We start from the raw sequence: 14,425 nt of genomic DNA, 5'->3' as shown, positions 1-14,425 counted from the left end.
ATTGCATGTTAAATATTCTAAAGTTCATATGCTACTTTTTAAGAAATATTTTCTCTAGTAAATTCTGGTTGTAGTAAGTAACAGTAGAACTTTTTTTCTTTTTTTTTTTTTCCTTTTGCCTCCAGGGTTATTGCTGGGGCCCAGTGCCTGCACCACGAATCCACTGCTCCCGGAGGCCAATTTTCCTATTTGTGTTGCCCTTGTTGCCATTGCTGTTGGATAGGACAGAGAGAAATGGAGAGAGGAGGGCAAGACAGAGAGGGGGAGAGAAAGATAGACACCTGCAGACCTGCTTCACTGCTTGTGAAGCAACCCTCCCTGCAGGTGGGGAACTGTGGGCTCGAACCAGGATCCTTATGCCAGTGGTGAAGCAGTGCTGCAGGTCTCTCTCTGTCTCTCTTCCTCTCTATCACTCTCTTTCCTGTCAATTTCAGGCTGTCTCTATCAAATAAAGATAATAAAAAAATAAAATGTTTACAGTATTTGCGTTGGTCTTTAATTATTTTAAAGAATCTGTAGAGCTAATTTGGTCTTTAGATATTTCTTGTAATTTCACTACAATGCTATGGCTTTGACTTAGTCTTAGACTACTATGATTATTTTAATAGCAGTGCTTTTCACCATATATAGGATGTATTAAGGATTTAAACTCTTGAATGCATCATTTATTCTTTGTCCCCCCCACCCCCAAAAAAGGACCGTCCTCCTCCTAATATTTGGAAAAAAATAGATCAATCCAGGGACTATAAAAATGGCAATCAACTCAGGGAATATCAACTGGAAGGACTCAACTGGCTCTTGTTCAATTGGTACAACAGGTATGTAGTAAATCATAAAAGAAAAGTCTTTAGTGTGTTAGATGATGCCTGATGATTTCTAAAAGCTTCTTGCTGGATTCCTTTGGTTTTTCTATGTATACTATCATGTCATCTGCAAATAGGGAGAGTTTGACTTCTTCTCTTCCAATCTGTATGCCTTTACTCCTTCCTGATTGCTGTGGCAAGAACTTCCAACACTATGTTGAATAGTAATGGTGATAGTGGGCGGCCCTGTCTAGTACCTGATCTGAGGGGAAATGCTTGCAGTTTTTCACCATTGAGTATGATGTTGGCTATAGGTTTGCTATATATAGACTCCACTATCTTGAGGAATTTTCCATCTATTCCCATTTGTTTAGTGTTTTGACCATAAAGGGATGTTTTATTTTGTCAAAGGCTTTCTCTACATCTATTGATATGACCATGTGGTTTTTGGCCTTGCTTTTGTTGATGTGGTGGATCATGTTGATTGATTTACGTATATTAAACCAACCTTGCATGCCTGAGATAAACCCCACTTGGTCATGATGAACAATCTTTTTAATATACTGCAGTATTTGGTTGGCTAGAATTTTGTTCAATATTTTAGCATCTATGTTCATCAGAGATATTGGTCTGTAGTTTTCTTTTTTGGTTGTATCCGTGTCTGCTTTTGGTATCAAAGTGATGTTGGCTTCATAGAAGCTGGGAGGGAGTATTCCAGTGTCTTCAATCTTCTGGAAGACTTTTAAAGGTAGAGGTATTAGTTCTTCTTTGAAGAACAGCAATAATAACTACAACAACAATAAAAACAACGGCAACAAAAAGAAAATAAATATATAAATATTTTTTTAAAAAGCCTCTTTCATTCTTTTTTTTTCTGTAGGCTATGGGAGCCTGAGGGCTTTTAAACTATAAGTAGGCTTCCTAGCTTAATCACTGACTCCTGACAAAGAGATAAAACAGGGTGGGGCAGGGATAATCCAGTGGTTATGCAAAGAGACTTTTACAGCCCCACTGCTAGGCCAGGGAGGTATAGATCTTTTCCCGAGTTTCCTGGTTAGTTCTCTGTCCCCTGGTGTCAGTACAGAGCATCCCTGCCTCTCCTCCAGATTATGAGGGCAGTAGCAATGGAGACTCACAGTTGCATTTGGTGAGTCTCAGGGGAGTTTTCTCCTCCCTTCAGTGGTCCCCTTGTTGGTGAAACAGTCTAGAGGTTGTGTCTCAACTGGTAAACTGCTGGATTATTGCCAGCCACTTAATCTCTCCCTAGGTGCCTCTCTGTCCACGAGCTACACATGTTTACACTCACTGGTGGTTTGGTGGGCTCCTGAAGTCGTTCTAGTCCTGTCTTGTTGCCGTCCCAGGTGGTCTCCTTTGGTATTCCTAGTTGACCTGGGAGAGGAGAGGAAAAAAAACACAGCTGTTGCTGCTCCGTAGCCCCACCTCCCAAACCTTTGTAGACTTTTTTAAAGCCTACATTAACATTTTACAATTTTATAAAACAGTGCTGTCTTTCTGTGCTATAGTACATTATATAAATACTATTTATTTACGTGTTTGCTTCTCTAGTAGAAGTCCCTGCAGGAGAACACATTCTTTTTTTTTTTCTGTAGTTCAGTTAATTAATTTTATTTATTTATTTATTTAAAAAAGGAGACATTAACAAACCCATATCATTAGAGGGTACAACTCCACACAATTCCCACCACCAGATCTCTGTATCCCATCCCCTCCTCTGATAGCTTTCCCATTCTTTATCCCTCTGGGAGTATGGACCCAAGGTCATTGTGGGATGCAGAAGGTGGAAGGTCTGACTTCTGTAATTGCTTCCCTGCTGAACATGGGTGTTGACTGGTCAATCCATACTCCCAGCCTGCCTCAGAGAACACGTTCTATTTCTTTTGTAGCCCACCTTCTTATGTTGTCCCCAAGATAAAGAGAATATTTAATAAATGTTTCCTGAACTTATAATATATAGTCTGCCTTGCTCTTGCCACTTCACTTTTTTTAAAAATAATCAAACATCTAATGAGTGTTGAAGCTGCAAAACCTGTAATTTTCCTTTTGTGGAATTGTAATAAAATTGTCATTAGCCTCACCTGCACTTAAATAGATTTAATTTTTAATGCATATATTTTAACTTCATCTTTGATTATTTATTTTTGTATCTTTGTCTTAAAATGTAGTGAATCAAAAACACATAAACATGCATAATATATTTGTTTATTTCAGACGAAACTGCATCTTAGCAGATGAAATGGGTCTTGGCAAAACCATTCAATCAATTACATTTCTCTACGAAATCCTTCTGACTGGTATAAAAGGACCTTTCCTGATTATTGCTCCACTTTCTACTATTGCAAACTGGGAGAGAGAATTTCGCACGTGGACTGATATTAATGTTGTGGTGTATCATGGGAGCCTGATTAGCAGACAGATGATACAGCAATATGAAATGTACTTCAGGGACTCACAGGTGTGTTATTAGTGATTTTGTTTGTTGTTTAAAAGGTCATGTTTTAAAAGATTAGTATTGCATACTAATTACTTTCAAATTGGCATAGATTTTAATTACTAAGATCATAGCTTAATCTCTTTATCATATTTACATAACAATAAACATTTTAATGGTTGAATGAAAAAAGTTCTGAGGGTCAAGATAGAGTTTACTGTAAGAAAAAAGTATGCCGATTTATACAAATGTGCAAATTTGTTGTACTCTTGATTTTCACCTAGAGTAATTTATTTTATTGCTCTAAATATAAATTGAGAGAGAAAACACAAGATGAAATTTGGACTGGATTGGGTGAGTAAGGTGTATTTCACTAAATCATAAGACTGGGGAAGAAGGGGAAAGATGGGGTAGAGAGAGCCTCAGGATCCTGGTGCTTGATGGAAACGGAACTAAGTTGGCAGAGAGGGTGTCAATAAAGAGACCTTTCCCAGGCAGATGGGAAATTGTACCCATGTGTCAACAACTGTACTGTAAACCATTAACCCTCCCAATAAAAATTATATATATGTAGATTTTTATCACTTCATTGGAGGATATAATTTACAAGAGTTATTGTCCCATGTGTACACATGTGTACAGTTATCTCTCATTAATAGATGTCTGCATAACATACTCAATACCAACTAAAAATTTCCTCCACTATCTTGCACTGAGTCCCCCCCCCATCTTTATTTATTGATATTTCACATGATTAAGTTACTTACTTAACATTATTCCTTTAAGTACCATCCATGGTAGAGCAAAAGAAAAGGTCTCATTGTTTATTACAGCTGAGTAGTATGCCATTATGTTTATTTACCAGAACTTTCTTAAACATACATTGATAACATGGGTGGGTTTCCAAATCTGGGGTAATACAAATATTTAAATTTATTTTCTAGAGTTAAATGATCTTTTTATTATTTTTTTCCCTTTTGTTGCCCTTGTTTTTTATTGTTGTTGTAATTTTTATTGTTGTTGATGTCATTGTTGTTGGATAGGACAGAGAGAAATGGAGAGAGAGAGAGGAGGGAGAGAGAAAGAGAGGCACCTGCAGACTTGCTTCACCACCTCTGAAGCGACTCCCCTGCAGGTGGGGAGCCAGGGCTCGAACCTTACGCCAGTCCTTGGGCTTCGTGCTACATGCACTTAACTTGCTGCGCTACTGCCTGACCCCCTTAAATCCTCTTTTTCATCTTCCAGTTTTTCCCTGTATTTAAAATTTTTTAGATGTTCACTGAACACTCTGGGCTTTGGGGTAGGACAGTAGCGCACTGGGTTAAGCTCATAAAGTATTAGGCAGAAGGACCTCTGCAAGGATTCCAGTTAGAGCCCCAGGCTCCACACCTGCAGAGGAGGGGAGTGCTAAGAGGGGGTCACTGAGGAAGGTCTGCAGGTATTTCTCTCTCCTATCTTCCCCTCCTCTCTCAATTTCTCTCTGTCCTATCCAATTAAAAAAAAAAAAAAAAAAACCCTCTGGCCTTAAGTGCTAATTGAGGTGAGAACCATGTGCTGGTTTTCACTTATTTTCAATGCATTTGGACTGGATACTTTTAAAAATTTGTTTTATATACTCTGATATAAGCATACCTCTAAATCTTTCTCCATTTTGAATGGGTTATTTCAATACTCAGATGTTTTATTTCTTTTCCTCACTTCTATATGCTAGATGCACACTAACCATTGTATACTGTCCACTTCCATTCTTTAATTTGCTAAATATAATGTGATAAAACTAAGAAATGGTAGTATAAGAAAATTTCCAGCAGATAATTAAGTCTAGGAAATAAAGAAGTACTGAAAGTTGTAGGGTTTTTTTGTTTTGTTTTGTTTTGTTTTTGCCACCAGGGTTATCACGGGTTTCAGTGCCAACATATGAATCCATTGCTCCCAGAGGACACCCCCCCCCTTTTATTATCTTTCATTTTATTTGATAGGATACAGAGGTAGAAAGTAAGATAGATACCTTCAAACCTATTTTCAGTGCTTATGAAGTATCCCCTCGGCAGGTAGGAGGACAAGAGGTTGAACCCAGGTAATGTGTCTGCTCAACTGGATGTGCCACTGCCCACCCCAGCAAGTTGCAGTTTTAAGTACTAAATGACTGTTAACTTTTATTACTGATGAACAGAATCATTTAAAACAATTCACACTGTTTACTTTTTTTTTTTTTACATAGAGCTTATAACTTGGCAAGTCTCTCAACAATCACCTTAGTCTTATTTTTATTTTGCTTTTGCCTTGTAAGAACTACTATAAGACCAGATTGCCTCATTTGATTAAATTTAGTGACAGATGATTATGTATAGCCTTCTACTTTTACTTCCTAACTGTAGCAGATTTTCTACTACTTGAGACTGGAAATAATTGAATTGATGTTGTTTCTTTAACCTTATTAACCATTCTATTTCTATAACTGGAACTATTTCATATCTTAAAAATAAATTATAATTATTCTTAGATCTTATTATATTTTATTGAAAACTCACCTTTGTACTCCTAGAGCTTGTGACATCTTAGTTTGTTTATTTTTCATAAAGTTTCATTATTCTTATTTTTACCAGAGCATTGCTAACTCTGGTTTATAGTAGCACTGGGGATTGAACTTGGAACCTCTGTGGCCTCAGGCATGAAAACTGTTGTATAAACACTATGCTATCTCCCTGGCTTCATTACTCTTAGTCATGTGTCTGTAGAGAGTTTTATTATCTGTATGGCATCATATAAATGATTTCAGTCTAACCTTTTATAGAAGGTACAGTTTAAGAGATTTTTTTTTAGCAAAGTCACAATTTTTTTTTCAAAGATTTTATTTATTTATTAATGAGAAAGCTAGGAGGAGAGAGAGAACCAGACATCACTCTGGTACATGTGCTGCTGGGGATTGAACTCAGTACCTCATGCTTGAAAGTCCAACGCTTTATCCACTGCGCCACCTCCCGGACCACAGCAAAGTCACAACTTTAATGTTTCTTATATGTTTGGTATAAATGTGATAGTCTAAAACCTGGAAGATTTTTATCAGCTGACAAGCATTTTAAGTATCTCAGTTTAACAGTGTTATACACTATTATCTGAAGAGTTTAATATTTCAAAAGGTAATGATGTCTCTTTTAACATAATAGACATGTCTGTACTTTAGTTACTTTTCCCAATTTATTTTAATAAAACCTAATTGAATATTTAATCTCTTCCCTCCTTCAAGTTATTAAATAGGTATAAATCACAATAGGAGTAAAATCACACTTGAATTACCAAGAACAATATAAAGCTATAAGCATTTATTTAGTATTTACCATGTAACAGGAATTATACCAGTTTATATATTTCACCCCATTTTGTCATGTCATACTGTATGTAGGTAATAATATCCCATTTACAAATGAGTAAGCTAGGATTGAAAGAAGTTACATATAATTGCCCACAAAATGACAGAATCAAGATAGGATTAATAAAACCAGCATAGTTATAATTAAGAATCTTTCCCCCAGCTCCCCACCTGCAGGGGAGTCGCTTCACAGGCGGTGAAGCAGGTCTGCAGGTGTCTTTCTCTCCCCCTCTGTCTTCCCTTCCTCTCTCTATTTCTCTCTGTCCTATCCAACAATGATGACAACAATAATAACTACAACAATAAAACAACAAGGACAACAAAAGGAAATAAATAAATATATAAAAAAATTTTTTTTGTGAATCCTTGCCCTTAAACTTTATTCTTTCCCCTTAACTGAATACATCATATCCCAGTTTTTTAGAACTATATAGTTTACCATACACAGTATTTTATACATCTTTTTAAAATTTTCCTACTGGTGCTATTGTTCAAATCAATGACCCGTGTATACAGTGTGTGTGCATTACTCTGAAATGTGAAGGCCCAGTGATAGCTAATCCAGGGGAGCCTACATCTTGCCAGTTGCAAGAACCTGGGTTCAAAACTTAGCACTAAGGTTCGAGCCTTGCTCCCCACCTGCAGGGGAGTTGCTTCACAAGCGGTGAAGCAGGTCTGCAGGTATCTTTCTCTCCACCTCTCTGTCTTCCCCTCCTCTCTCCATTTCTCTCTGTCTTATCCAACAAGGACATCAAGAACAGCAACAATAATAACTACAACAATAAAACAAGGGCAACAAAAGGAAATAAATCAATTAAGTAAATATTTTTTTAAAAAACTTAGCACCAAATATCTAAACTTAGGGGTGACCCAGGGCTCAGGGCTCATTCTTAGCAGTTATAGCCATACTTATTCTGTCAGAGATTTTGTTCATTCACATTATTTAAATACCATCTACATTGCATGAAAGATCTCTCTCACCTGCGTTAGCCTCTTTCCTAAATTCTAGACTTATGTTTAAATGCCTATTCAATGACCTCACTTGGATAACTAATAGATATGTCCAAACCAGAGTCCTAATCAAATTCTTTTTTTTTAAAGTATTTTATTTATTTATTAATGAGAGGGATAGGAGGAGAAAGAACCAGGCATCACTCTGGTACATGGCTGCTGGGGATTGAACTCTGAACCTCATGCTTGAGTCTAGTGCTTTATCCACTGCGCCAATTCCCAGACCCTAACCAAATTCTTGTTGCTCATGGTAAAAATTTTAAAGTTGAACTTAAGTCCTTGCGTTTATCTCACCCTATACTTATTCATTAACAAATCCTATTAATGCTATCTCACAGTACCTAGATTTGTGTACTTCTTGTAACTTCCTTGATGATTGCTTACTATGAGAGCCTCTTAAGTGATTTCTGATCCTCTCCTTGACCTATTTAAGATATTTGTTCTTTACCATAGAAGCCAGAGGAACTTTCAAATACTAGTCAAATTGTAACTCATTTTGTCTCAAAACTCCAGTAGTTTCTTGCTCAGATTGAGAGCCAAAGTACTTAGCGCAACTTTAAAAATTCATGTACACCTTTATCTCCTCTACACTCCTGTTTTTAACCACACTGGCTTTTTGGAATTATTGGAATACTGCCAAAGATAATTCTCACATAAGGGCCCTCATACTTGCTACTTCTACCAAGAAAGTTTTCACCTCTAAGCCTTTAAGTATAAATAAGCCTTACTTGAGGATTTTGCTCTGGTGTTACTTCTCAATGTATAAACTCATAGTTCAGTTTCATCCCTGTACTATACACTACACCCCTCTTATTTTCACTCCACAGCCCTTTTGGGATTTTGTTTTCTTTTCCTTAATGGTTATATCCTGTGTTTGAATCAATGGAATGTTAGTTCCACTTGGATAATTATTTTTGTTCTGTTTACTGCTGTATCTCCAGAAACTAGAAGATTATCTGGCAAATAGACACTCAGATATTTGCTGAATAAATTACTTCAGTGTAAAATTTACTATATTGTTTTTAGATATCATTAGATGTTTTTACTCTATTTGACATGAATTTAAAAATGATCAAGATATTCTGATTATTATCTAATAATACATTTATAGGGACATATTATTCGAGGAGCCTACAGATTCCAAGCCATCATCACCACTTTTGAAATGATTCTTGGAGGTTGTGGAGAGCTTAATGCAGTTGAATGGCGATGTGTGATTATTGACGAAGCACATAGGTTAAAAAATAAAAATTGTAAGCTTCTTGAAGGTCTGAAGCTCATGAATCTGGTAAATAATTTATCTTTATAACCTAATTCAGTTTATTAGCTTCCTAGGCAAAACACTAAGTTTTTTTATTTGGTCCCCTATTTATCCACACCTATCCCAGTTTCAGCCTTTAACTCAGCACTTGAAGATTGTTCTATCAGATGGGATATAAGAAACAAAGCAAAGGACAATACAGGGTAGATTCTTAACAGACTATCGTTAATGGCAGCAGATTTAGGAAGGATTCTGGGAGATCAGTAAAGAAAGGTTGAGAAACTATGGTTTTATGGTCCTATAGATGGAACAAGATTGATGGTTTGTTTGCGGGTGAAAGGTACTAATACCAGTTTTGGGGAAATATGGAATTGTACTCTCTTGACAATAGAAATCTGGTAAATCAGTATGTTCTCTGTAAAGTGATGTTGGAATTGGAGAATTTTTTAAAAATTGCTGTATATTTTCCTATACCATATACTAGCATTTTAACACAAGCAGATAAACACATACATACAAAACATAAACTTGTGTGTTTTTATTATAAATGACTTGTGCTATTATCATTAAAATACTTATTTTATATATATATGTATTTTTTGTTTGTTTCTACTACATTTCATGTGTAATACAATTCAAGCTTAACAGTATATCCCGGTCAGTCATACAAATTGTTGGGTTATAAACTTAGTAGTTTTCAGACTTTGTTTCTGTGTGGAAAATCAAATTATAAAGATCATGGTTTATATAAGTTAGCATGAAGAATGAGTAGATCCAAACAAAATACTCTGTTTCTAAAAGTATTTCTCTGACATGTTTCTTATTTATTTATTCCCTTTTGTTGCCCTTGTTGTTTTTTTATTGTTGTAGTTGTTGTTGTTATTGATGTCGTTGCTGGATAGGATAGAGAGAAATGGAAAGAGGAGAGGAAGACAGAGAGGGGGAGAGAAAGATAGACACTTGCAGACCTGCTTCACTTCTTGTGAAGCCACACCCCTGCAGGTGAGGAGCCGGGGGGGGGGGGGGGGGGGGGGTCGAACCAGGATCCTTAACGCTGGTTCTTGCACTTTGCGCCATGTGTGCTTTACTTGCTGCGCTACCGCTCAACTCCGTATTTATTTATTTATATTTATTAATGGATAGAGACAGAAATTGGGAGGGGAGGTGGAGATAGAGAGACAAAGAGACACCTACAGCCCTGCTTCACCACTCATGCAGCTTCCTCCTGCAGGTGAGGACTAGGGGTTTGAACCTAAGTTCTTTCACACTGTAATGTGAGCGCTTAACTAGGAGTGCCACCGCCTGACCCCCTGTTTCTTTTTCTTAAAACCTATTTTTAAAAGCAAGAATAGGTGATTAAAAAAAATAGCATTCAAAGTGATGATGAGAGTGATAATTTTTTAAAAAGGGTTGAGAGAGTAAAAATTTACAAGTACAGATGAGCTTTTAGTTCATTCTTGAAAACTGTATTCAGAAAAATAATAGCTTTTCTAACACTGAACATTTGTTGACCTACATCAGTTTTCATATCGTTTTAGTAGTACCATGGTACTTGACGTGAATTATTCTTGCTTTATGTAGGAACACAAGGTGCTTTTGACTGGTACACCTCTCCAAAATACAGTTGAAGAACTGTTCAGTCTTCTTCACTTTCTTGAACCCTTAAGGTTTCCTTCTGAATCAACATTTATGCAAGAATTTGGGGATCTGAAAACAGAGGAACAGGTATCCTACTGGTTTTTTGTTTTTGTTTTTTTTACAAATAAAGACATTGAATCCATTGTTGTAATGATCTGTGTGTAAGTGTAATCAAATATGCCTGTATGCTTTACATCTTTGTTGTTTGCTATATAGGTACAGAAACTTCAGGCAATTCTGAAGCCAATGATGTTGAGGCGATTGAAAGAAGATGTGGAAAAGAAGTTAGCACCAAAGGAAGAAACAATAATTGAAGTAGAACTTACTAACATTCAAAAGAAATACTATAGGGCTATTTTGGAAAAGAATTTTTCATTCCTATCCAAAGGAGCAGGGCAGACTAATGTGCCGAATTTGGTCAATACTATGATGGAACTCAGGAAATGCTGTAATCATCCATATCTCATCAAAGGTAGCTAAAAAGAATTATGATTGAATACTTTCTTTTTTCTCCAACAAATGCACATGAATTAAAAATAAAACATTTTAGCATATTAGGTTACCGTTATCAGAGAATTTATGTTCAGTCTATTGTAGATTGTAATTCCTCCTCCAGTTTAATCCTCATAGTTAAAGATAACAAAGCCGGTCTTTGGGCTTTCAGATTTATATTTTGTTTCTTTCAATCTAGATGCTCAGTTCTCTCAGTTATTGTGCTGTTACTTTTTACTTTTTTATTCAGTTTTATTTATTAACATGAGAGAGGAGAAGTGAAAGCGATAAAGTATCATTCTGACACATACGGTGCCAAGACTTGAACTTGGGCCTTCATGATTGAGTGTCCACTGCTTTTTCTACTGTGCCACCTCCTGGGGCTTATTATGCTGTCAACTTTTTTTTTTTTTAATTATCCTTCTTTTTTTCTTTCTTTATTGGGTAGGGACAGTCAGAAATCAAGAGGGAAGGGGGAAATAGGAAGATAGACACCTGCATTACTGCTTCACCACTTGCAAAGCTTTCCCCCTGCATGTAGGGACTGGGGGCTTGAACCTGGGTCCTTATACATTGTAATGTGTACTCAACCAGGTATGCCACCACCACCTGGCCCCCATGCTATTAACTTTTTTAAAGATTTCTCTATTAATGAGAGAACCAGAGCATCATTTCAGCACATATGGTGCCAAAAAAATCAAATTTGGACCCCATGCTTATAAGACAACACCCCAACCACTGTTGCCATTTCTTTTTAAGGTCATACTGAATTCTCTACCAACTTTCTTTTAGCATTTAAGTCTTTTCACTTATTTCTGGAAGTATACCTCTCATTTTATATGAAGTCATTTCCTAGGCTAATAATTAACTCAGTTGAAATTCTAGTTATTGCTAAATAGTCTATAACAAAGCAGTATGCCTCTTTAATGTTGATCTAGACTCTTTGTATTTTGACTCTAGACATTACATCAAAAACCTATAGCACAATTTCCTTTTTAATTTTTATAACCACAGGATGCCCACCCACAGTCTCAACTAGATTATGATCATTCTTCAGTGATGACCACTGTGTGTTTAAATATTGATGTTTGTTAAACTCTTTGTGTTTACTCACCTAGATTAGAACCATGGTCTCATTAATTCTTCTCTTAATAGCATTCATTAAACATTTAGAGAACATAAATTTACACTATGCCAGGTGTCTTGGGAGGTAAAAAGATGCTTAAGGGGAGTCAGGTGGTAGTGCAGCAGGTTAAGCGCAGGTGGCACAAAGCGCAAGGACCAGAGTAAGGATTCCAGTTCGAGCCCCCGGCTCCCCACCTGCAGGGGAGTCGCTTCACAAGCAGTGAAGCAGGTATGTAGGTGTCTATCTTTCTCTCCCCCTCTCTGTCTTCCCCATCTCTCTCCATTTCTCTCTGTCCTATCCAACAATGATGACAACAGTAATAACTACAACAATAACACAACTAGGGCAACAAAAATAAATAAATAAATAAATAACTTTTTAAAAAAAAAAAAAATGCTTAAGACACTGTCCCAATCCTCGGTGGAATTATAATCTAGTGTTGGTGGGGATTTAGTTATAAATACAAATAGTTCTATTAAAAACAATACTTTTGGTACCATACTATTTTAATGTGTTGCTAACACGTTAAAGAGCAGCAGTCTATTTTATATAAAGTTAAGGAAGTTGAACAGTTGTGAATTGATGTTGTCTTACATTTCTTTGACAGGTGCTGAGGAGAAAATACTTGGAGAGTTTAGAGATACATATAACCCAGCTGCTTCTGATTTTCATCTTCAAGCAATGATCCAGTCTGCTGGTAAACTGGTACTTATTGATAAATTGCTTCCCAAAATGAAAGCAGGAGGTCATAAAGTGCTCATTTTCTCTCAGATGGTACGCTGCCTTGACATCCTGGAGGACTACCTTATACATAAAAGGTAAAATATGTCATTCTTCCACTGATTTATGCTATGAATTATGCTAAGTGTATCCTATTAATGCTTTTTCATCACTGTACAGTAACCCAACTATACCCATACTTTCTCTTTATCTAGATAAGAGCCCATTTGAATCTATGAGTAAAGATTGCATAGCATCATGTGTCAGGTGTATACCTAAACTACATATGTTGCAATGGTAGGGCTAAGGAGACTGATTAAGAAAATTCAAAATTGACAGGTGTTTATTAACCTAGGAATGGGCTTATTAGTTAGTGTACATGCTACTTGATTTTGTAAGCTTTGTGACAGTGGTCACACTTCAAACAAACTTATAAATGTCTACAACATTGAAAAAATGTGAATCAAGTTTCTTTTCAGATATATTCCATTGTTATACTTTCTCAACTTTCTTATTTATCACAGGCACTATTTGAAACTTTATACGTTGTAATCTTTTCTCATTTGTTTAATAATTTACTTCTTATATTTTATGCTGCACAGCAGCAGTCAACTAAAATATTGTCTAGTGGTAAGAAAGAGTGTTTATCTTAGGACATTTCATCAGCACTTTAGTCATCCAGTCAGATACTAGAATATTAAAAAATTAATATTAAAAAAATTAATATTAAAAAAAAAGCTGAATCCAGGGACTGGGCAGTGGTATGCATGGTAGAGTATACATATTGCCATGATCAAGGACCCCTGAGAAAGGAATGAAGGGAGGAGGGAGGTAAGGAAGGAAGGACGGAGAAAGAAGGAAGGAAAGAGGAAAGGAGAGGGAGGGAGGGAGAGAGGGAGAGAGGGGCAGGCAACTGGGAGCAATGGATTCATCAGGAGGGCATTGGGTCCTATTGGTTACCCAAGTGGCAATAAAAAAATAAAGTCAGTTGTAGATTTTAATTAGATCATGACCCTTATGGTTTATATTAGCAGAGATTATGTAGTTAATTTTTAAATATATATATTTTTTATTTAAGTGAGAAAGTGAATGAAAGACCAGAGCACATCTCAGCTCTGCCTTATACTGGTGCTAGGGATTGAAGCTGAGACTTTAGGGCCTCAGGCATGAAAGTCTTTTGCAGAGCCATTATGCTGTCTCCCCAGCCTCATTTTTATTTTGTATTTTTCATCTTCTTCTGGTTTAGTGCCAGTATTCCACTTCTTTAGCCTCATTCCAAAATACATATTCTCAGTTTTAAAGTTTATCCAGTAGGAGGGAAAGCAAATTATACTATTGCTACAAGTAGTCATTCTTTTATTTTCAAGTTTTTGCTACATGATTGAATGTCCATTCTGGTGAATTTTATGGAAAACCTCCATTCTCTTTTTGTCAGAAGTAACATTAGAAATCACATTCCCATTTGACAGATAGTTGAGATAATAGAGGACTTGCAAACTGTGTGTGGAAAGAAATGTCTTGAGTCAGAAGAAGTGTGATGATAAGTGCCACACTC

General features: G+C 36.3%; 1 protein-coding gene across 19 annotated transcripts in view; it reads left to right on the top strand.

Annotated features, from left to right (window-relative positions):
- Positions 1-14,425, top strand: part of CHD9 (chromodomain helicase DNA binding protein 9) — a 224,742-nt gene that overhangs the window by 140,645 nt on the left and 69,672 nt on the right. For all 19 annotated transcript variants that reach the window (XM_016194860.2, XM_060185542.1, XM_060185538.1 and 16 more), the window contains 6 exons: positions 697-818; positions 3,033-3,276; positions 8,745-8,921; positions 10,476-10,619; positions 10,749-11,004; positions 12,758-12,968. In XM_016194860.2, the coding sequence (XP_016050346.1) occupies positions 697-818; positions 3,033-3,276; positions 8,745-8,921; positions 10,476-10,619; positions 10,749-11,004; positions 12,758-12,968 (1,154 nt within the window). The remainder of the gene's footprint in view (positions 1-696; positions 819-3,032; positions 3,277-8,744; positions 8,922-10,475; positions 10,620-10,748; positions 11,005-12,757; positions 12,969-14,425) is intronic.

The sequence above is a fragment of the Erinaceus europaeus genome, chromosome 2, assembly GCF_950295315.1.
Source record: "Erinaceus europaeus chromosome 2, mEriEur2.1, whole genome shotgun sequence".
Taxonomy (NCBI): Eukaryota; Metazoa; Chordata; class Mammalia; order Eulipotyphla; family Erinaceidae; genus Erinaceus; species Erinaceus europaeus.
Note: the sequence above shows the minus strand (reverse complement) of the source record. Positions and strands in the feature narration are given on the sequence as shown.